Below are 22,637 nucleotides of genomic sequence, written 5' to 3'. Positions count from 1 at the left end.
GGAGTCATCTAGCAACGAGGGAGAGAGGAGTGCATCTACATACCCTTGTAGATCGCGCGCGGAAGCGTTCAAGAGAACGGGGTTGATGGAGTCGTACTCGACGTGATTCAAATCACCGATGACCAAGTGCGGAACGGACAGCACCTCCGCGTTCAACACACGTACGGTTGGGAAGATGTCTCCTTCAACTTGATCTAGCAAGGGGGAAGGAGAGGTTGATGAAGATCCAGCAGCACGACGGCGTGGTGGTAGAAGCAACGGTGGTCTCGGCAGGGCTTAGCCAAGCGCAGGGAGACGGAGGAGTGTCACGGGAGGGAGAGGGAGAGGCCAGGGCTTGGGTGTGGCTGCCCTCCCTCCCTCCCACTATATATAGGGTGCCTAGGGGGGCGGCCCTAGGAGATACAATCTCCTACGGGGGCGGCGGCCAAGGGGGTGCCTTGCCCCCCAAGGCAAGGGTGGCGCCCCCCACCCCTAGGGTTTCCAACACTAGGCGCAGGGGGAGGCCCAAGGGGGGCGCACCAGCCCACTAGGGGCTGGTTCCACTCCCACTTCAGCCCATGTGGCCCTCCAGGATAGGTGGCCCCACCCGGTGGACCCCCGGGACCCTTCCGGTGGTCCCGGTACAATACCCATTACCCCCGAAACTTTCCCGATGGCCGAAACTTGACTTCCTATATATAAATCTTCACCTCCGGACCATTCCGGAACTCCTCGTGATGTCCGGGATCTCATCTAGGACTCCGAACAACTTTCGGGTTACCGTATGCTAATATCTCTACAACCCTAGCGTCACCGAACCTTAAGTGTGTAGACCCTATGGGTTCGGGAGACATGCAGACATGACCGAGATGCCTCTCCGGTCAATAACCAACAGCGGGATCTGGATACCCATGTTGCCTCCCACATGCTGCATGATGATCTCATCGGATGAACCACGATGTCGAGGATTCAATCAATCCGTATACAATTCCCTTTGTCAATCGGTACGTTACTTGCCCGAGACTCGATCGTCGGTATCCCAATACCTAGTTCAATCTCGTTACCGGCAGGTCACTTTACTCGTGCCGTAATGCATGATCCCGTGATCAACCACTTGGTCACATTGAGCTCATTATGATGATGCATTACCGAGTGGGCCCAGAGATACCTCTCCGTCATACGGAGTGACAAATCCCAGTCTCGATTCGTGCCAACCCAACAGACACTTTCGGAGATACCTGTAGTGTACCTTTATAGTCACCCAGTTACGTTGTGACGTTTGGCACACCCAAAGCACTCCTACGGTATCCGGGAGTTGCACAATCTCATGTTCTAAGGAATGATACTTGACATTCGGAAAAGCTACAGCAAACGAACTACACGATCTTTGAGCTATGCTTAGGATTGGGTCTTGTCCATCACATCATTCTCCTAATGATGTGATCCCATTATCAATGACATCCAATGTCCATAGTCAGGAAACCATGACTATCTTTTGATCAACGAGCTAGTCAACTAGAGGCTCACTAGGGACGTGTTGTGGTCTATGTATTCACACATGTATTACGATTTCCGGATAACACAATTATAGCATGAACAATAGACAATTATCATGAACAAAGAAATATAATAATAACCATTTTATTATTGCCTCTAGGGCATATTTCCAACATTGCACACCTGCATGTTGCGAGGGCGGCCGGAAGCAGAACTAGCCCCCCCTAATACAAGAGCAGGCTTACGTTCCAATCCGGCGTGCGCCGCTCAGTCGCTGACGTCACGAAGGCTTCGGCTAATAGCACGACGTCGAGTGCCCATAACTGTCCCCGCGTAGATGGTTAGTGCATATAGGCCAGTGGCCAGACTCAGATCAAATACCAAGATCTCGTTAAACGTGTTATCTTGAAATAATCGCGAACGCCGACCAGGGCCAGGCCCACCTCTCTCCTAGGTGGTCTCAACCTACCCTGTCGCTTCGCCACAAAGATCCACTCGCGGGTACTCCTACGAGCCGACCCGTTTTTAGTCACCACAAGTATCATATATTATGTATAAGTATATACCCGTGATCAACTCCCGAGTGATCACGGCCCGATAGTATAGCATGGCAGACGGACAAGAATGTAGGGCCACTGATGGTAAACTAGCATCCTATACTAAGCATTTAGGATTGCAGGTAAGGTATCAATAGTTGTAGCAACAATGACAGGCTATGCATCAGGATAGGATTAACGGAAAGCAGTAACATGCTACACTACTCTAATGCAAGCAGTATAGAGAGTAGAGTAGGCGATATCTGGTGATCAAGGGGGGGGGGCTTGCCTGGTTGCTCTGGCAAGAGAGAGGGGTCGTCAACGCCGTAGTCGTACTGGGTAGCAGCGGCGACGGTCTTGGGGTCTAGCGAGAGAAGAGGGGGAAGAAACAATAAATATAATACAAACAAAATCATGACGATGCATGACATGACAAAGTGTGATGCTAGGTGTGCCCTAACGCGGTACGAGGTCGTACCGGTGAAGGGGGAAATATCCAGGAAAGTATTCCCGGTGTTTCGCATTTTTGGACAGATGAACCAGAGGGGGAAAGTTGCGTGTTTGCTATGCTAGGGATGTGTGGTGGACGAACGGGCTGCGTATCTGGATTCGTCTCGTCGTTCTGAGCAACTTTCATGTTGAAATAATTTAATCCGGGTTACGGATTAAAAGATATGATTTTCTAAAGATTTTATTAATTTCTGGAATTTAATTAATTATTTAAATTAATTCGAAAATGGATTTATGACATCAGCATGATGTCATGCTGATGTCAGCAGTCAACGGGGGTTGACTGGTCAACCTGACCAGTGGGTCCCACTGGTCAGAGACACATGTTAATTATCCAAATTTAATTAATCTAATTAGAATTAATTATGGGTGGGCCCCACTGTCATTGACTGATTATTTAATTAATTAACAGTTTAATTAGTCAGGCTTAATTAGTTGTTTTAGTTTAATTAATCAAAATTAAATAGTTTAATTAATTAATTAAGTCAATTAATTAATTATTAATTGTTTATTTATTTATTTATTTATTTTATTTTTTTAAAATCCTTTTTTTGTTAAAACGTTCTGGGGGCTTGAGGCCCTACTTGTCATAGGGCCAAGGGCGGGCCCAGCTGTCTGTGGCCCCGGGGGCCTAAGCGGGCGCGCGGGCTTGCTGGTGTGCGGGCGCAGGGGCGCTGGTGCCCAGCCCGAACGGCCGTCGATGCAGTAGCGGGCACTGCAGTGGTGGAGCAGTGCGGGGCCGGTGACGAGCGGCGCAGTGGCAGAGACCGGAGCAGCAGGGCGGCCACTGCGGCTCGCGATGGAGGCGGGGCGGCGAGCAAGAAGCAGCAACGGGGAGCGGCGGCGCTTGCAAGGGACAGACGAGACAGGCAGCAGCGGTGGCTGCAGCGGCGCCGGCAACAGCAGTAGCGCGGCACGGGGCGACGAGCACGGGCGGTCGGGGGTGGAGCAGTGGCGCCGATGTGAAGCAGGGGCGCCGGCCGGCAGAGGCCGCGGGGCGCGCGTGGCGGGGCGACGTGATTCACGCGCGGGCGAACCGCGACGGACCGCGGCGGGCGCGGCGCGGGCGAGAACGCGGACGGCGCGGGCGCGGTGCGGTGAGCGAGCGAGGGAGAGGGGCGAGGCGCGTGCTCATGGTGGGCGTAGGGGACGGGGCAACGGGGCGCGGCGAGGGGATGAGGACGACGCGCGGCAGGGAAGCAGGCCGACGGAGAAGTCCGGCGAGGCGGCGCGGTCTCCAGGCGGCGACGGCGAAGGGCACGGCGTCGGGGGGGCCGTTCCCCTCGATCCGATCTGGATCGGGGAGGAAGAGGAAAGCGAGTGGGGGGAGTGGGGTGCGAGTGGGGCGTCGGTGGGGGTTAGGATTACACCAGGTGGGTGGATAAGGAAAGTGGGGGGTAGGGTGCGCTGGCCGGGTGGGTGGCCCAATGGCCTGCTGGGCCGGAGCCCGGGGGGTGCTTCCCTTTTCTTTTTCTTTTTTTGTTAGTTCTTTTGTTTTTATGTTTTCCTTTTCCTTTTATTTATTTTTCTTTTCTGTTTTAATCCATTTTAAAATTCTTAGGCACTTTATAAAAATGTGGTTATTACACCATAATTAAATAGGCAATTTATAGCACTACCCAAACATTTTTTATTTAACTTTTGAAAACTTTTATTTTTTTACCAAATTTTGAATTTGAATTTTGGACCGATTTTGATCTAATGATTGATTAGCAACAGTACCGTAGGTAACGTGGCACCATTAGCATGGGATTACTGTAGCTTAATTACTCGGGCGTTACAAAGGTAACCCCCAACATCAAAACCACCATCACTACTAATCCCTCTTTGACGGATTGCATTGATGAAAGTGAAGGGTCTAATGAGGAAGGGAATGAATTTGAGTCTTTTATAAGTAAGCTCAAGGGTAAAACCAAGAAGCACTTTGTTGCTCTCTTGGAACAACTTGGTGAAGCCAATGACATGATCGAGGCTCACGAAGACACCATCTCTAAGATGGAGGGGCATAGTCATGACTATGCCGATGAGATATTGGATCTCTCTAATGCGCTTGAGGAAGAGCGTGGTCATCGCTTGGCTCTTGAGGAGTCACACAACGATGATCATGCTAAATTAAAGAAAGATCTTGATCACGCTCTTGTTGTATCTCGTGTGCTCAATTCCGAGAAGACCAAACTTGGGGTTGACCTTGCTAGACTCAAGGAGGAGTTTGACATACTTGACAAGGCTCAAAAGGCCTTGAAGGGTGCTCATGCTAGCCTCAAGGAGTCTCATGATCAACACCAAGTGAAGCTAACCAAGGAAAAGGCCACTTTTCCTCACATGGTTTTAATTGATAATGCAAATGCTACTAACCCGTGTTGTGAGCATGTGCATCTTGTGGAGGAGAATGCAAAGTTGAAGGAGCAACTTGAGAAATGCCTTGTGTCTTGCATACAAGGTGAGAAGAACCTCAACGAACTTTTGAGCAATCAAAAGGAAGTTGTGGCCAAGGAGGGAATTGGGTTTGCACCCAAGTCCAAGAACAAGAAGAAGAATGACAAGGCCAAATGACCTCCTCCTCTCAAGCAAACTTTTGTGAAGGAGGGAGAGGGTGCTTCTAAGGAGAAGAAGAACAATGTGAAGGGTGGTGGTGTCAAGAAGGGCAATGCCACCCCTTCCAACAAAGCCGGCGACTTTAACCCTCCTTATGATTACTTTGAATGGTCTATTTGGGTTCCTAAGACCCTTGTTACTAACATCAAAGGACCCATTACAAAATGGGTACCTAAAACCAAGCATCGATCTCTTGTAGGTGTTTGCTTACGGTGGGGGATCATGGTTGCTTGATAATGGAGCCACAAATCATATGACCGGAAGCAAGGACTTGGTGGTGCACGTGCACAAGATTTCATCTATGCCCACCAATGTCGAGTGGGGTGATGCCTCGTCTTCCAAGGTATTGGGTCTTGGCAAGGTTGTCATTTCTCATGATCTCACGATCGAGAAAGTCATGCTTGTTGAGTCCCTTGCATACAATTTACTTTCCGTTCGTCAACTTGCACTCATGGGCTTTGCCACCTTCTTTGATATTGATACCGTGGCCCTCTTGTGGAGCAAGACTCTTAAAGTAGCCTTTGTTGGGCATGTCGAGAATGGTCTTTATGTTATTAACTTTTCAGAGCGACCCACTAAGACCGCGACATGCCTAATGGCTAAAGTTGACGTGGGATGGCTTTGGCATCGCCATTTAGCCCATGTCAGCATGAGATCTTTGCAAAGTCTTCTCAAGGGGGACCATGTCCGTGCACTAACAAATGTTAGTTTTGCCAAAAATCATGCTTGTACTGAAGGAAAGCTACATGAGAAGGCTCACCTTCCCACGACTATCATTTATTCGAAGAGGCCCTTGGAGCTCCTTCACTTGGATCTCTTTGGACCTCCATCCTTTGATAGTCTTGGGCATAGAAAGTATTGATTGGTGATTGTGGATGACTATTCAAGATACACTTGGGTATATTTCTTCAAGAGGAAGAGTGAGACCCAACAAACCATCATCGACTTTGCAAATGAAGCTCAACGTCAACACAATGCAAAGATCTTGATGATAAGAAGTGACAATGGCATCGAGTTCAAGAACTACACCTTGGACGAGTTTATTAGTGATGAGGGGATTAAGCATCAATATTCCGCACCTTACACCCCTCAACAAAATGGTGTAGCAGAGAGGAAGAACCGGACATTGATGGATGCGGCAAGGACCATGATGGCAGAGTTCAAGTCTCCATACAACTTTTGGGCCATAGCCATCAACACCACTTGTCATGCATCCAATCAGCTCTACCTCCGCAAAGGCTTGAACAAGACTCCATATGAGATACTCACCGGTAACAAGCCCAACCTCAAGTACTTCCGGGTGTTCGGGTGTAAGTGTTTCATTCTCAAGAAAGGTGTTCGTTTGTCTAAATTTGAGGCTAGAGCTCATGAGGGCATATTTGTTGGTTATGCTATAAACTCTCATGCTTACCATGTCCTCAACAAGTCCACGGACTCATTGAGAAGACGTGTAATGTGGAGTTTGATGAGAATAACGGCTCCCAAGTGGAGCAAAGTGGTACTTGTGATGTAGGTGATGAAATTCCTCCCCAAGCCATAAGAAAAGTGTGTGTTGGTCATATCCTACCGATTGAGGAACCCCTTGTGGCTGAAGGAGAAGGACAATGTTCCACTTAAGTGGGACCATCACCAACCCAAGACCCACACACTTCTGAAGAACAAAATGAAGGCCTTCAATAAAATAAACAAGATCAAGGGCAAGATCAACCTCAAGATGGTGGTAAACCACCAAGTGATGCCCAAGGCCAAGTTCTCACCACCAAGAAAGTTCAAGATCAAGAGCAAGCTCAAGATCAAGAACAAGCTCAAGACGACGCTCAATATGATCAAGTTACCGCTCCTCAACTCTCTCTCTTGAGGAGGAACTGGAGCGTTGTGCTGCCAAGATTGCATTCAAGCTCACTACCAAAGATCATCTCATGACGAATGTTCTTGGAAGCTTAAGAAAGGGGGTAAGCACTCATAGACTATTAGCAAACTATTGTGAACATCACGCGTTTGTCTCTTGTGTTGAACCCCAAAAGGTCTATGAGGTGCTCGAGGATCCGGATTGGCTCAATGCCATGCATGAAGAACTCAAAAACTTCGAGCACAACAAGGTGTGGAGATTGCTGCCAAGGCCAACGGGGAACCATAATGTCATTGCAACCAAGTGGATATTCAAGAACAGGCAAGATGCTCATGGAATTATCGTTCGCAATAAGGCTCGTTTGGTAGCACAAGGCTACTCCCAAGTCGAGGGTATCGACTATGGTGAAACCTTCGCTCCCGTTGCTCTCCTTGAATCTATTCGCTTGTTGATTGCTTATGTTTCTCATCATAACTTCAAGTTGCAACAAATGGATGTGAAGAGTGCTTTTCTTAATGGTCTTATTAATGAGTTGGTCTATGTCAAACAACCCCCGGGGTTTGAGGATACCGAGTTCCCCAATCATGTGTACCAACTCGATAAGGCACACTATGGCCTTAAACAAGCTCCACGTGCATGGTATGAGCACCTTACCGAGTTGTTGCAAGATCGTGGGTTTGAAATTGGGAAAATCGACCCCACTCTTTTTACTAAGAAGGTCAAAGGGGAGTTGTTTCTATGCCAACTATATGTTGATAATATTATTTTTGGTTCCCCTAACAAAGCTTTCAATGAGGAATTTTCCACTCTCATGACCTCAAAGTTCAAGATGTCCATGATGGAAGAGTTGAAGTTCTTTCTCGGGTTTGAAATCAAGCAAAGAAGAGAAGGAACCTTCATCAACCAAGCCAAATACACTCAAGACATGCTCAAGCGATTCAAGCTAAGTGATGTCAAGCCGGCTTCCACTCCAATGCCCGTCAATGCCAACTTGACATAGATCCCAATGGTAAAGTGGTGGATCAAAAGGTATATCGTTCCATGATTGGCTCCTTGCTTTACCTTTGTGCATCTAGACCGGATATCATGTTGAGTGTGGGAATTTCTGCACGGTTTCAAGCTGCACCTAAGGAAAGCCACTATGTGGCCGTCAAGCGAATCTTTCGATATTTGGCTCATACCCCAAACTTTGGCTTATGGTACCCAAGAGGAGCAAACTTTAACCTTGTGGGCTTTTCGGACTCGGATTGGACGGGAGACAAAGTGGATAGGAAGTCAACTTTCGGAGGGTGCCAATTTCTTGATTGCTCTTTGGTGAGTTGGTCTTCTAAGAAGCAAACTTATGTGTCTCTCTCGTCCACCAAAGCGGAGTATGTGGCCGCCGATAATTGTTGTGCTCAACTTCTATGGATGAGGCAAACTTTAAAGGATTACGGTGTCATTTGTGACAAAATGCCTCTTTGATGTGATAATGAAAGTGTCATCAAGATTTCTCTCAACCCGGTACAACACTTCAAGACAAAGCATATAGAGATTCTGTATCACTTCATCCGGGATCACATTAGGTGAGAGAAGATCAAGCTCAACTATGTCAACACTCATGATAACCTTGCTGAGCATGATGATGTCTTTGTAATAAGGCAGTCAAGTTTCAAAGAAATTGTAGCGACTACAGCTTGGTACTTATGGTGGGAATGCATGAAATTCCTTCATGGTGAACAATGCCAATCAACTTTGTAAGTATGTTTAGCTGTGAAAGCTCTTGATGCAGTCTTTTGTCTACCCTGCTCCCCGAAGACTATGGTTATAATTGGGGGTTGGATGAAATCAGGACAAGATTATGTGAAGCTAAATATGGATGCGGCTTTTGATGCAGACTTCTTACAAAGGGCAGTCAATACAGTATTGAGGGTTTCAAATGAAAAATTTATCGCATACGATGTTTCATAGCAAAGGCCTTAGCACTCAGGTTTGACATGACTTGACACAGAGAGTTGGTAGTAATAAAATTAAGATCTAACTTAGATAATATATATATACATCTGGGCTATTCTGTTACTAGTACTAGAATATTATTCTGTTACCCTTTTTGAACTAACGGTTTCAGGTGGTTGAACTGATGTTTTCGAAGCGGTTGAACTGATGCTTTCAGTTGTGTTTAACACATCGTCTTCTTTAGTTCAAAAACTTTTTGTAATTTTTTTGTCGAAACGTGGCGTGTAATATATCGTTGGAAAGCTCTTGACAACCATATTTCAAGTATATTGAACGTTTTTGCAAAATCATTATGGTTTAAGAGCAGTTTTGAAAAAACCATTTTTTTCAAAACCGAAAACGTGAATCGTATTTTGGACTCAATTTTCAAACGGTTTGTCGGAGTTGAGCAAATAAGATGGCGTTGGAAAGCTGGTGAAAATCCGCATCTTCCATATATGTATTGTTTTTTCTAATTCTATATGATTTAAAAGTAATTTAAAAAACAGTTTAATTCTGGACGAAACGTATTTTCGCGATTTTTTTTGCAAACGGTTTGTCGGATTGACGCAAATGATACGGCATTGGAAAGCTATGTAAAATGCGCAACTTTTCCGTATAGAAATATTTTTCTAATTCCTTACGGTTTAAAAACGAATTCGAATACGGTCAAATTTGATTTTGAACGTGATTTTTTTAAAAAGTTTATCGAAATATGGCAAATAATATACCGTTGGATAGCTATAAAAAATGCGAAACTTAGTCATGTTGAACGTTTTCTCTACCTCGCAACCGTTTAAGAGTAATTTTGAATACGGCATGACGGTTCCTGCTGTTTTCTCGTGTGAAAAACAGAGTAGTCGTACTGATATATATGTACGTTTGTACTGAGCTATTTTTTTTAGATTAATTTTGAATGGTTCCGAAAAAGGGTATTTGTACTGATGATTGCATGGGTTTGTACTAAGCATGTTTTCACTAACTAGACTTTGCTCTGTTTTTTTGCTAATATTTTTCTCGTAAGTTTTCAACGGTTTACTGTATCGTCGCCTCTGTACTTGTATGGTTTGTATCATCGAACTGAATGATATTTTATTTAAAAAGAAAATGTGTTTGTTTTGTTTCCTTTTTTAACTCAACATTTTTTTGACAACGTTGTTCTGAACTTCTCTCATTTTACGACTTGTACTGAGGTACTTACTAAGCAGGATTTTCATGGGGTTTCTTTTTTTGCTTGAACTTTACAATTTGAATTTCTGTCATTTCTTTTATTCCGAACGGACCACCGTTTTTAACTCATACTGAGGTGCTTACTACGCCCGAACTGGGGTGGCTGTCGCGTGTCTCGGCGTGTTTTGAACTCGATGATATTTTTTCATCAATTTACTGCCCATTTTTTCATCACACTTGAGAGTGATTAATAGGTTTACTTACTGGCCAGTAACACATGAACTCCTCAGGCAATAATACATGAACTCCTCGGGGAAGGGGTGCGGGGCGGCACGTTGGAGGGAGGGACTGCGGGGCTGCGCGCTGCGCGCTGGGGGGAGGGGGTGGCGGGGCTACGCGCTGGAGGAAGAAGAAAGGCGGCGTAAGTTGGGGTCGCCGCGGCATGGGTCTGGTCCGGCGGCATCGGGGTGCGTCTGGCGGGGGTGTCGCGGGCGGGGAGGGAGGAGGTGGCGCGCCGACGGGGAAGGGGCAGTGCACGGCGGGGGAGGGAGGAGGCGGCGCACAGCGGGGGAGGGAGGGTGCGGTGCACCGGCGGGGAGGGAGGGGGCGGCGCACGGTGGGGAAGGGAGGGGGCGGAGCGCCGGCGGGGTGGGAGGGGGCGGCGCGCTGGAGGAGGAGTTGGGGATCGGGAGGGAGGTGGTGGGTTCGGTCGCCGTCGCTCCTATATAGGGCCGGAGGGTAACGGAATATTATTCTATTACTAGTAACAGAATAGCCCAGTCCTATATATATATATATATATGATTTCCACGATGCAAAAAGGACACTCATCAACATTGTTACTTTAGCTACCTTGGCTAGATTCTCTCCTCTTAATACTTGGCCAGATTTGGCCCCAACTGTTGTAATCCCTATGCTCGTAGACGATGTAACCATTTTGATAAAATGAATAACGACGGTTGTTGTTTCAGTGCGCTGGTTCTATGAAACTTTAGGACCTGTTCTGAACTTCTCTGGCTTTTGAGAACTTCACATATCTAGCTTCTTCTCCTCGCTTCTAACTCCATCTAGCGATCGCAGGAGAGTTCGGGAGCATCGGCAGCTTCTCCCAATGTTGCAGCCCAGCTGGGAGCTTGCTGGGCCAGTTTGGGCCGGTTGGAGGCAGCCCAGCTTGGGCTATCGATCCAGAGAAGGAGCCCTGTACCGATTCGATCGAGGGAGTGAGGAGCGATCTGTTCTAGCGAGAGTACCCGGTTCGATCTGAAGGCACTTGGCGGTGGCAGTTAGATGTAAAAAGGCGAACTCCAGATTCCAAGTTTTGGTGGAGCTGGCCCGCCGTCGCTCCTCATTTTTGCACTGGCCTCGGCCTTACCTTTTGGAAGCCAGCTTCTCGCTGATATATCATTCGGCTCGGCTCCCGCTTCAGAAATTTGTGAAGGATGGGGTAGGAGGAGATCCGAACACGTCCTTAGCACAATGATTTTTTGACTGTCTACTATAATAAGATTTGACCGATTTTGATGAGGGAGAGGCGATGATGGCGGTCTCCTTTGGCTTGCTCCAGTGCTTGTAGATCAGAAGTTTTCTTGAAAAATCGAAAAAGAATAAAGGAGGATTGAAGTGTAAAAAAAAAGAAAAAAAAGCTGACTGCATTATCGCGTTCTCGTTTTCCATAGCAACCCGTTCACCAACCATAGCCTGCGGGCTAGTTGCGCAATGGCGGCGGGTCCCTTCGCGCTCCGCCTAGGGCCGCGCCTCGCGGCGCCGACGGTGGCGAGTGCGACGAGGGGAGGAGGACGAGGAAGTGGCCACCCTACGACCAGCCGAGCGCTGTAAGCGGATAATCTGTTTTCTCCAGCTTATCTTTGTTGGTTCTCGTGGCCTGCGTCTGGGCTTCAGGAAATGGGGGTAGTGAGCGGCTCCTCGGCTCGAGCTGCAAGCTGCGGAGTATTTCAAGGTAGCGAGTCCGAGCGCACGGCTATAGCTGCAGCCTGCCTGTGTCGCGGTGAGAGCGGATTTGATGATTGTTGATTGGATTGGATTGGATTGCGCGTCCCTTCTGCGTCGTGCGCTTCCTCAGTTGTCACTTGCAGTCGGTCTGGTCTAGTAGGAATTCTACTATTAAAGGAGCTCCCTGATTTGTTATGCATGATTAGGTGATGCAGTTCGGCGTACAAAAAAGTGGTTTTATGTGAGGTGGTTGAACATGGTTTACTGACCCTGGACAGCGTATTGTTGAAGAATCCTTGTTCTGGATGTCGAGAGTTGAGTTAGGACTTAGATTACATGCTGAAGACTAACTTCTGATCCTCTACATGTTACTTTGTTATTAGTATGCGGTAGTCCTGTTTAGGATATGGAGCAGCAATATGTGGTGTTAGGTGTAATTTCACTGGGTACATACTCTTATTGTTACATTTGGTGGTACCTGGCACACCTTTTGTTTTTGTTTTTGTAAATGAAAAATTTGACAAGTCCTGTATCCTGACGTTTTACTTGGTTGTCAGGATTCTGCTAGAGAACTCGATTCATCTACATCTAAGTTTTAATTTTTTACATATTATTGTTCAGCACATGCGCCGCAATGTGCTGATTCCATACATCAAAGGTCCTCTTTCTTTACCGTGATGAATGTTGGGGCTGGTGATGATGGCATGTCAGTCATCCCACCTCCAGTCCATCAGAAGTAATTTGCTGACATACGTCCTCATTTCTCCACATGTATACTTAGCATCTTGCCTTTGGGGTTTTGAAATATAGAATATAATTCTTTTTACATGTCTTTCTCATTGCTTGTTTTATGTTCTCTATGAAATTCTAACTGTCCGAGTAAATTTCTGTGACCATTGGATTTATATGGGCATTGATATGCTGGTGGATTTACATATATTGCTATTTGAGAAAGCCTGTTAAAGTTTACTGTTCACCTTCTCTTATCAATTTAAGCTTTGAATGAACTGATCAGTAAATAAAAGTCACTGTGGTACCAATGCTTCAAGTTTTAGCTAACAATGATATAAAGAAAAGAACAGCTGTGCTGATCTCTAGTCTATGAATTAGGCCTAGTGAATCCTAGACACAAGGGTTCAGGGTGGGAGGGGGGTGGAGCAGTGTGTGAATTGAGTGGTGCATGAAATCCAATTTATGTTAGAGCAGGCTTTGTCCTTAGATAGGTTAAATGAGCATGAAGATTTACTGTTCTGATACTGTCAGGAGAATACAATTAGACTACTCATGTTTATCTGCTATTCAATGCATAAATAGATTCAAGTAGAAGAACACTTCACATAGGGAAGGCATGGGTGGGTGATGGACTTTTGGACTTGGTTTTTCGCTGTTAGCCTTCAGCGGCAGCGTAGCTCTGTTTTTACTTTTGCACCAGGATCCTATTTTGTTCTTTTCGTTCCATTATCAGCTGATAGTGGAACCCGGTCCTTTCCTAGGATTGTATGGAAAATGAATGAGTGATGGAGGGTGTTTTGCTGTGTTTTAACGTTTGGTTTCTTCTGCTGCCAAAGTGTCACACGTCAAATTCTCTTGTTGTGTACGTCTTCAATTAATGATAAGATGAGTGTGTGTGGTCCTATTCTGCCAAATTGTATCACATCGGTCAGTTTCCCTATTCATCCTAAATATCAAGGTATGTTCAACTTTAGCAGAACAGAGCGAGTTTGGATGAACATGAAGATCAATGTCTCTGATACAATGTAGGAGAATACAATGAGACCACACACACTTGTCTTTCATTCATTGCATACATGGAAATGAATGAATGATTAGTTGACGTGTGGTAATGAAGCACAATGGAAAACAAAGTAATCTAAAAAACAGCTCAAGAGGGGAAAACAAAGCACATTGTTGGTGTGCATTTTCTGTTGCTGCTCATAGTGGTCTTGTTGTAGAATAGTTGTCTATTCAGTTAATGATAAGCCGAGTTTTTAGTCTCGTTCCATCCACCTACATGGTGTCAGAGCAAATGATTTTCCATTCACCTAAACTAGCCAGCTCCGTTCAAAGAGCATAGTGAACTCATATGAAGATGAAGACTGGATGCTCTGATACCATGTAGAAGAATACAAAAGGACTACATCTTGTCATATAAATAAGTAGATTTGGTAGAAGAACACTTGATGTGCAATAACAAAAGTAGCACAATGGCAAAGCAAACTAATCTAGTTATTGCTCAAGAGGGGGGTGGGGGGTGGGGGTGGGGAGAGGATTCTTCTACTGTTGGGATTGAGTGAATCATACTCCCTCTGTAAACAAATATAAGAGCGTTTAGATCACTAAACAGTGATCTAAACGCTCTTATATTTCCTTACGGAGGGAGTAGCATGTATGTATCTAAGAGGAAAAGCATTGACACCAGTTCGAGAAATGAAAGCAGCAGATATAAAGCATTCATTTGAGTGACTTTCCCTTGATGTAGGACATTGCGTAGGCAGGAACCTCGTCACATAGAAGCTAGCTCCAAAAATATTTTAGTTGTAGGATTATTAATCCATTTGAGGACATATCTAGAGGATAACAACAAAAGTAAACAATATTTGTTCATTTCCCCATGCTACTATTCCTATAGGTCCTTCTATGATGTTCTAGTAATATTTTGGGTCATGTGCACCAATATGGAAACATCCTGGAAGAAGATATTGTCGGTAGAGCACATACCAGTGGTTTGCCAGATTTGAGGTACACCCGCTCGATTTCAGGATCAAACTCCATGTCGTTGTGTCTCTTAACAAAGACGTCTGTCAGGTCGTGGGAGTTGGCTCCATATAACACAAAATTCAGCATGGTCATCAAGGGGAAAAGGGGAGAAACAAGAACATAGCTCCCTATAACAGTATAGAAGGTAGGTGTAGGTGGCCCAATAGTTCAATGTTGTTTCTCCCCTTTTCTCCTCGATGACCATGCTGATTTTGTGTTATAAGGAGCCAACTTCTGTGATCGCATGCGTTATTGTCAGGCGAGACAATGTCGTGGAGTTTGATCCTAAAATCAAGCGTGTATCGCACGTCCGTCAAAGGTCAAACTACCGGTACGTGCTATAACACCAATTTCTTTCAGGATATTTCCACATTGGTGCAAATCTATGTCACATGACTCAAAATGTTGCCAGAACACCGTAAGGGGAATTATAGGAGTAGTAGCATGGGAAAAATAAACGAACACCGTTGCTTTTGCTGTTATCTTCTAAATATTCCCTCGTATAGATTAAGTTCTTTGCCATACAACTGAAATATTGTTGTTGAAGAGCTAACTCCTATGTTATGTGGCCACGTTCCTCTCTAAGCAATGTCCTACGTCAAGGGAAAACCACTCAAGTGAGTACCTTATGTACGCTGCTTTCATTTCTCGAACTGTACCAGATTGTCAATGCTCTGTTATCGATAAACACATCTCAAGTCCATGAGTTGTGTCTCCCTCTATTTAATGGCAAGATGAGTGTGATTGATATCATTCTGTTTGTCAAAATGCTATCAGAGTGGACCATCTTTCTGCTCAGCCGAACTAGCAAGCTGTGTTCACCTGATGGTGATACAAAAAGTTCAGATGAACATTAGAATAAACTTCCTTTTTTGCTGTACTAGTAAGCGTGCACGTGTAACACACGTATAATCATAGGAAAATACGAGATACCATGCAAATCACTATCTAACAATAGCACACTTACAAAAAGTTGGACCATCTCAAGGTTTTCTTCTAGCTCTGCACCAATACTTTTTACTGAAAAAGAATCATACACGCCTACCTACGTATTGTATGACATAGCCATAAATCTGTCTTAAAATGATACCATGAATCTAGTGAATCCACAATGAATCTTTCAACTGAACTAAATCCACGACAAGAATTATGGGACGGAGGAAGTAATATTTTTACATGCTTTGGGATTGTGAAATGGAATAACGATAAGTTAATCTTAAGGCCCATAAAAATATAAGAACAAAAATTACCTACAATATATAGTAAGACAACAGTCAACTAAAATTTGATTGTAGAACTGTAGGATGTTGGTTTATTACCAATAAAATTCATTGCTGATTAGTAGGTCAAGTTCCCTCTGAAGGATAACAATAATGGCGGCATGATCTTGAGGAGCATCAACATGATTGCAGCGTACCTAATGCTCAACCCCTGAATCTTCCTTCAACTATTGCCAACGATTCAGTTTATCCACATGCACCGTGAAACTCAATCAACTGAACAAAAGCTATAATGTAAACAAATTAATGTAACATTTTCTAAGTCTGTCCTCTTATTTAGCATACTAAATTTTCCTTTCTCTAAAAGAACAATTTCATACACAATATGTACACAAAAGGAAAACCAAAAAACTCCAGTTCATGACAAGTATTTAGCATACTAAAATTTTCCTTTCTCTAAAAGAACAATTTCATACACAATATGTACACAAAAGGAAAACCAAAAAACTCCAGTTCATGACAAGTATATAGTTTGGTAGATAGAAAGACTCTTACGACATGGATCATAAAATAATTTGTGGAAATATATGTATGTTTGTCCTTAAGTAGGTTAAACGTCTTTGCTCGGAGAAAATTAGAAGTACATAAGAAAAATTTCAAGGGTTCTACATTCAACGGCTGCAAAAACTTCAGGTAGTACATGATATACATGGCATAAGTTTCTTTCAGATTTATCACATACCCATAAATGCAAGCCAACCCAAACAGTGCCTTGCATGCATATACTGCAAGAGAGCATTAACCATGTGAGCGCATATAAATCAAGCTTGCCCGAACAAAACAGAAGGAAATCACTCGTAGAGAAATCAGATAACCATATGAAGTTATTAACTTCCACCTTCTCATCATTCAAATGCACCCTCTAGGAGCAGCAGTGGATAAACTGAATCGTTGCAAGCTAGTAACTAAAATAACCCCACAAACTACAATAAAAAACTGAATCCATGATAAGAAAAATCTAAACTGAATACCTTGTAGACCATGCCACATATGCTCAAAATAGATAAACGGATCAACGTGACAGTAGGTTAATATATTAGGGCAAGAATGAAGTGGGTATATGGGGTAGAGCAATCAACGTGCTGGGTCAATAACTGCAGGGAGTCAATCGCGGAGGAGGCGGCTGACCGGTGAACATTTACGATATTTTCTAGGCCACAAAAAGTGTCTGGGACCAATTAAGTCATTCCCAAAAACAAATATGAGGCGAACCTGATGGATCATCACCTCAATTTTTGCCACCACGTTGTATGTGATCCCCTAATTCGAGTGTGGTGGATTGGTGCAGACATTCCTCCAAGCCAACAAAAACTGCATTCAGTTTCAGTAAGGAGATACATGATTAAAGGAGTATCAAACACTCACCTCTATGTTTCAAGTAGAGGAAACAATTCCTTGGAGCTAGTGGTGCGTAAAAAATATTTTCTATATATTATAACTTGTACATGATGTTTCCTGTCTCCAAACATTTATTGGCATGATCAACATAGCATAGCTATCAAGGATCAAGTATTTGCAATGTAAGCGGCAATATTCCACGAAGCTACGAAGCATTCAGTGAATTTGCATTGATTCTGAAGAGATAGTGAATTTGAATTTCTGCAACCTGCCACATTTAACTATCTAAGAATGAGGTCACAATCAAAAAATGTTGTGCTAGTCAACCAAAAAGATTAATCATAGGATTGTGAGTCTATAGTGCAAAATTGGAAATAATAAGCAGTACACATCCCAATTTCAAATTCCTAGCAATGCTTTTCATGTAACATTTTCATAGAGTACATATGAGCCCATAAAGACATCTTACCATATGTCATGATTATTAACTATGAACAAGAAACTAAAACCAACCTTCTGACAAATACGGCATCGCCGCATTACAAACGATGGCCGAGCTAAAATTAAAAACATGAGGAAGTAAAAAATACATGTATGCTATTGGTAGTACCATCAATCCAGAACAAGATCATAATTTTTTTTCAAAAATATATACGGCCACAAAGAAAAAGAAAATGGTGAATGCTCTGTAGAACACGAAACATATGCTCAAAATAAAGATCCGAGCTAACAAGACATGGGCTGAATAGATCAAGGGAAAATCAGTTACACTCTTTGTTAGTGATATGGATATGTCTTAGTATATCGTTTTGTTAATTATTTGCAGGCCTATATATTTGCATGGAGTCCATGTCCAGCTTCTGACGGCATGTAAGTAGGCCAAATGAAATTGTCATGTGGAATGCAATGTATACAACTCACATGCATGCACATTGTATCCTTTCCCTTACCAGATTCTAAACTGGACTAAAGCATTAATAAGAATTCCTCTAGCTTACATTACTTTGGGCAATGGAGAGGGTTGTAGGTCGCTTCCTGTTGTATTCCATTATCTTCTCATCAGACACTTGGGCATCCCAATTTTGACCCCAATTCAGTTGTTCTCGCAGATTTTCACCTAGGGCATTTGCATTCCCATGATTAGGCGTGATTGTCAGGTCCTTAAATGGAGAACATTCTTCTGATCGTAATGGAGATGCAGGTGGATGATGATTATTCATCTGTGTGAAGGTAAATCCATGGGGAAGTGAAGAAATCAGTACACGCACATAATTGAGCATAAATACTCGCTCCTTATTGATGATGATTACTTACGAGAAAGGATATGGGTTTCCTTGGCGCTCCAATTGGTGAGGGATTTGTTGCAGAAAGAGCTCCATGGGCATGTCGTGGGAGGCATGGAGGGCCGTCGGCGACGTGCGCGGGTAGGCGTGGAGCGGACGCGCGCTGGGGGCGGCCGGGCGCGGGGGCGCGCAAGGCGGCGTCTGGGACGGGGACTGGCGGGGGAGCAGGGGCGGCCGGACGGGCGCGGACGCCGGGGGAGGCCGGGCGCGGCGGCACTGGTGGAGGAGTGTTGGCTGTGGTAGAGGAGCAAGGGCGGACGGGGAGCAGGGGCGACCGAGCGCGGAGCCAGGAGCGGGGCGGAGGGGCGGCTGGGCGCGTTGGATGCAGCGGGGCAGAGGAGGATTAAGCGGAGGGCGTGGGTTGCTGCGTGGAGGAAAGTTTAGTGGCTTAACCGTACACTAACCACGTGGTTGATGCTAAACATTAAACATTGAGATGATTTTGATCGTCAGATCTCTCCATTAGACGGTTGAGATGTATTGGTTCTCCGCCCTCGTGCTTTTATAGGGGTAGTAGATGAGAGAATATAATAAAACAACATACACTTAACATATCATTCATTGAATAAATAGAGAAGTGAAGTGATGATCACTTGAAGTACAAGTCTACAACAAATGAAGAATCACTACGGTAAAACATAGTAAGCTAAAGAGTATACCGAGGGAAAACATGATGATTTATTCAACAAATGTCAAGATCAGTGTGTCTGGTCTCTTCCGATTCGCCAATATGGTATAATGAGAGCAATTTTCTCACTTGAACTAGCAAGTATGTTCAACTATAGGAGAATAGAGCTAGTCCGGTGGGACATGAACATCGACCACTCTGATACCATATAGAAATAATACAGCGACCATACATTCATTCTTATCTTAACACTCATTGAATAACTAGAGATGAATTTAAGAGCACTTGATGTGTATATACAGAAAAGGCACAACTGCTGAACAGTCAAAGCTAAAATAAGAGCTCTAGAGGGAGTTTCCCAGGGAAGGTTTTCTGCGGGTCATTTTGTATCAGAATACAACTTGTTTGCATTGTTTGGATTTACGTGGGCCCTCCAGTTTGCAGTAACTGCTACCAAGATTGTGATATGTTTTCTGAGATGCTCTTCACTAGTTACCAAATTAAATTGCATTTATTTTGGTCATAGGGTGTCAAAGAAGCCAAACAAGGACCACCGTTTGTGGATTAGGAAGGATTCGGCTGGGTCAGGGAAGAAGGCTCTTTGTCTTGTTAATACTGTAAGATATAACGCCACTCGATCATGATGTTTTCACATTTCCATGCTGAAATGTGTGAAATCAGTTTCACAAAGCGATCTCTTTGGCATTTTCTTTTCTTTTAGTATTGCTCTTATGTGTAAGCATCTTTTTTTTAGCAATGGTATTGTTGGGCTTAACTGATCTGTGCTCAAATCAGTTTATGGAACCATCTCTCTTAGGTTTCAAAACTACCGAATGAAAAAGAAGCTGTTTATGGTGCATTGGATAGGTGGACTGCTTTTGAGTCTGAATTTCCTATTATAGCAGCGGCTAAAGCTTTGGAGATGTTGAAAAAGCGAAGAAAATGGCTACAGATTATCCAGGTAACTTATTATGAACTAAATTATAGTTAGTTGGTAGCCTGTCTAGAATAGATCACAGTAATTCACAAAAAATAAATAATTTCAGCAAGCTCATTTTCTCACTTACCTCTCAATTTTTAATGGTTTCACAGGTAACCAAGTGGCTGATGAGTAAAGGTCAGGTGCTGACATGGACAACGTACGATACACTGCTGTTGGCTCTTTCTATGGATGGAAGAGTAGATGAGGCTGAGTCAATTTGGAATACTATCTTACAAACTTATACACGCTCAGTGCCCAAGAAGTTGTTCTCTCGGATGATCCAGATTTACAACACGCGCCATCTTCCAGACAAAGTTTTGGAGGTTAAATTTGAGTTTTAACACATTTGCTCTAGTGTTTCGTCTTGAGAATCATGTGCTGTAGTATTTAAGGCTAAATGTGTGGTTCATCTCAAACTACTTGAGTTTGTTACATCCAGGCTCTCTCTTTTTTAGTTTATAGATTCAGCTCATGTAAAAATGTAACCAAGGAGGGTTCTAATTAAGTGTTGGACCTTAGATTAAAGCAACATTGAGAATCAAAATTAGGCAGAAATTAAATGCCCCAAAGGCGAGCGAGCAAATAAACAAGGGGCGATAATTATTGCAGGCCTTACAAACTGAAAAATTGCAGACTTTTAGATGATCCTAATAAACTGGAAAGGAGATATGTTGACTGTTAGGTTAATAATTAATGATATCAATCGCGGGACAGTCTATTGTGCTTTAATGATCAATTGCATTTAAGTAGTGTCTAGTTGGTTGGTCAAAGTTGAGACTTTAGTCTAATTCTTCCTCGCCAATTTCAGATATATGCTGACATGGAAGAATTGGGCGTGCGTCCAGACGAGGATACAACAAGAAGAATCGGACGAGCATTTGCAACTTCAGGCCAGGAAGATAAGCAGAAGCCTGTCCTTGAAAAATACTTGAAGAAGTGGAAGTACATCCATTTCAACGGCGAGCGTGTTCGGGTGCGGAGGGCAGGACCTTTGGCCTAGCAAACGTCCTCTGGATAGCTTGGGGCAAACAATGCGAGTGTCGCCTCATATGGACATATGTGAATGCTATTGTTCTTCCGAGGTCCTATGTGAGCATGTCAGGCAGAACGAGGTGTTGAAATTGTAATGCTCTCTAGACAAATGGATAATATTACAGTACAGGGTTGAGAACTGGCATTGCTAATGATGTTGGTACCCAAACATGTGTAAGTTGTGATATTTCAAGCAGGTTGCTGTCGTCTTCGGTACCATGTGCAGGAACAAAGTTTTGACGAACCAAGTCTGTTAATTAACCGCTACGGCGTGTGACATGACAGTACAGCCCTGCTCCTGATGAAGGGTTCAGTTAGCCACGCAGATCAGATCATGTGTTCCAAACTTCCAATGCTGGCATGCTTTGCACCAGCGGTTCCACTGATGTTAGCGGCTGCGTCTGTGGCGAGACGAGTAGGGTAAGGTCTGCAAGGACGTCGAGTCGTACTGCTTCGCTGCTGGCTGCAGTCTCCCACAAATGGCTGCGAATTTGCACGCTAGTGTTCTTTTCCACGCGCAACTCCAACCAAATTTTGGGGCGCTGGTTTGCTTGGCTCGGTTGGTCATCTGTCGTCCCGTTGCGTTGTGCACCTGGAAAGTGACAATGCGGATGGATCACCGGAGGCGACAAACCCGAAGCCTCCGGAACTAGCACCGGTGGATGCGAGCCACCCGCCGTGCGCGGCGCTGGTTCGCTGCCTCATTCGCTATCTCCTCGCCTACCCTTGAACTGAAACCAACGCCACAGGTTTGCCGCGTAACAAGGAGCACAAAATGAGGCAAGTCTAAAACTTCTGTATCCTACTAGTAGAACTAGGAGGTTTACAAGACCGGAGCTAAATATTTTCAGCGTGTTCTTTTCTCCTTCGTTTTGACTATATTGAGATGACGTTGTGTTTGATAAGATAAATGAGGTTCAGTTTTATGTGCAGGTGTTGCTTTCGTGTATCAAAGTACCAGTTGGTTGCGGTCTTGGCTATATAATAACGTTTACTAAGAGCATCTTCAGCCACGCCCCAAGAAAGGCCTCCCCAGACGATTTTTTCGCGTCGGCGCCGAAAAACGGTCCAGTCGCATCTCAGGAGCCCGATTTTCGTCGGCCTGGGCCAAAATCAGCGCCGACGGATCCAGGCCGAACCCGGCGCGCTGGTCGGGCGCCCGAGGAGGCGTCGTGGGGCGTCGCGGGCGAGTAGTTTTGGCGCGAAGCAGCCGCGGG

The 22,637-nt window shown here is 44.5% G+C and overlaps 1 protein-coding gene across 2 annotated transcripts; it reads left to right on the top strand.

Annotated features, from left to right (window-relative positions):
• Nucleotides 1-11,742: 11,742 nt before the first annotated feature.
• LOC125536745 (pentatricopeptide repeat-containing protein At4g18975, chloroplastic) lies at nt 11,743-21,636 on the top strand. 2 transcript variants are annotated; one of them, XM_048699991.1, is made up of 5 exons: nt 11,743-11,942; nt 19,933-20,023; nt 20,224-20,367; nt 20,499-20,711; nt 21,197-21,636. In XM_048699991.1, the coding sequence occupies exons 1-5, from the start codon at nt 11,827-11,829 to the stop codon at nt 21,386-21,388; spliced, it is 756 nt and encodes a 251-aa protein (XP_048555948.1). In that variant the 5' UTR covers nt 11,743-11,826; the 3' UTR covers nt 21,389-21,636. The 2 variants fall into 2 exon arrangements, with proteins under 2 accessions (XP_048555948.1, XP_048555947.1); XM_048699990.1 differs by lacking the exon at nt 11,743-11,942 and adding an exon at nt 14,414-15,148.
• Nucleotides 21,637-22,637: the final 1,001 nt, after the last annotated feature.

Source organism: Triticum urartu, chromosome 2, assembly GCF_003073215.2.
Source record: "Triticum urartu cultivar G1812 chromosome 2, Tu2.1, whole genome shotgun sequence".
In the NCBI taxonomy this organism is placed as follows: domain Eukaryota; kingdom Viridiplantae; phylum Streptophyta; class Magnoliopsida; order Poales; family Poaceae; genus Triticum; species Triticum urartu.
Note: the sequence above shows the minus strand (reverse complement) of the source record. Positions and strands in the feature narration are given on the sequence as shown.

What these genes read in the sequence shown, in the direction of transcription:
- LOC125536745 (XM_048699990.1), top strand. Translation starts at nt 15,015, where the DNA reads ATGACCATGCTGATTTTGTGTTATAAGGAGCCAACTTCTGTGATCGCA. An exon ending in CGTCAAAGGTCAAACTACCG is followed by an intron (nt 15,149 to 19,932) that starts GTACGTGCTATA and finishes TTTTGGTCATAG; the next exon opens with GGTGTCAAAGAAGCCAAACA. An exon ending in TTCCAGACAAAGTTTTGGAG is followed by an intron (nt 20,712 to 21,196) that starts GTTAAATTTGAG and finishes CGCCAATTTCAG; the next exon opens with ATATATGCTGACATGGAAGA.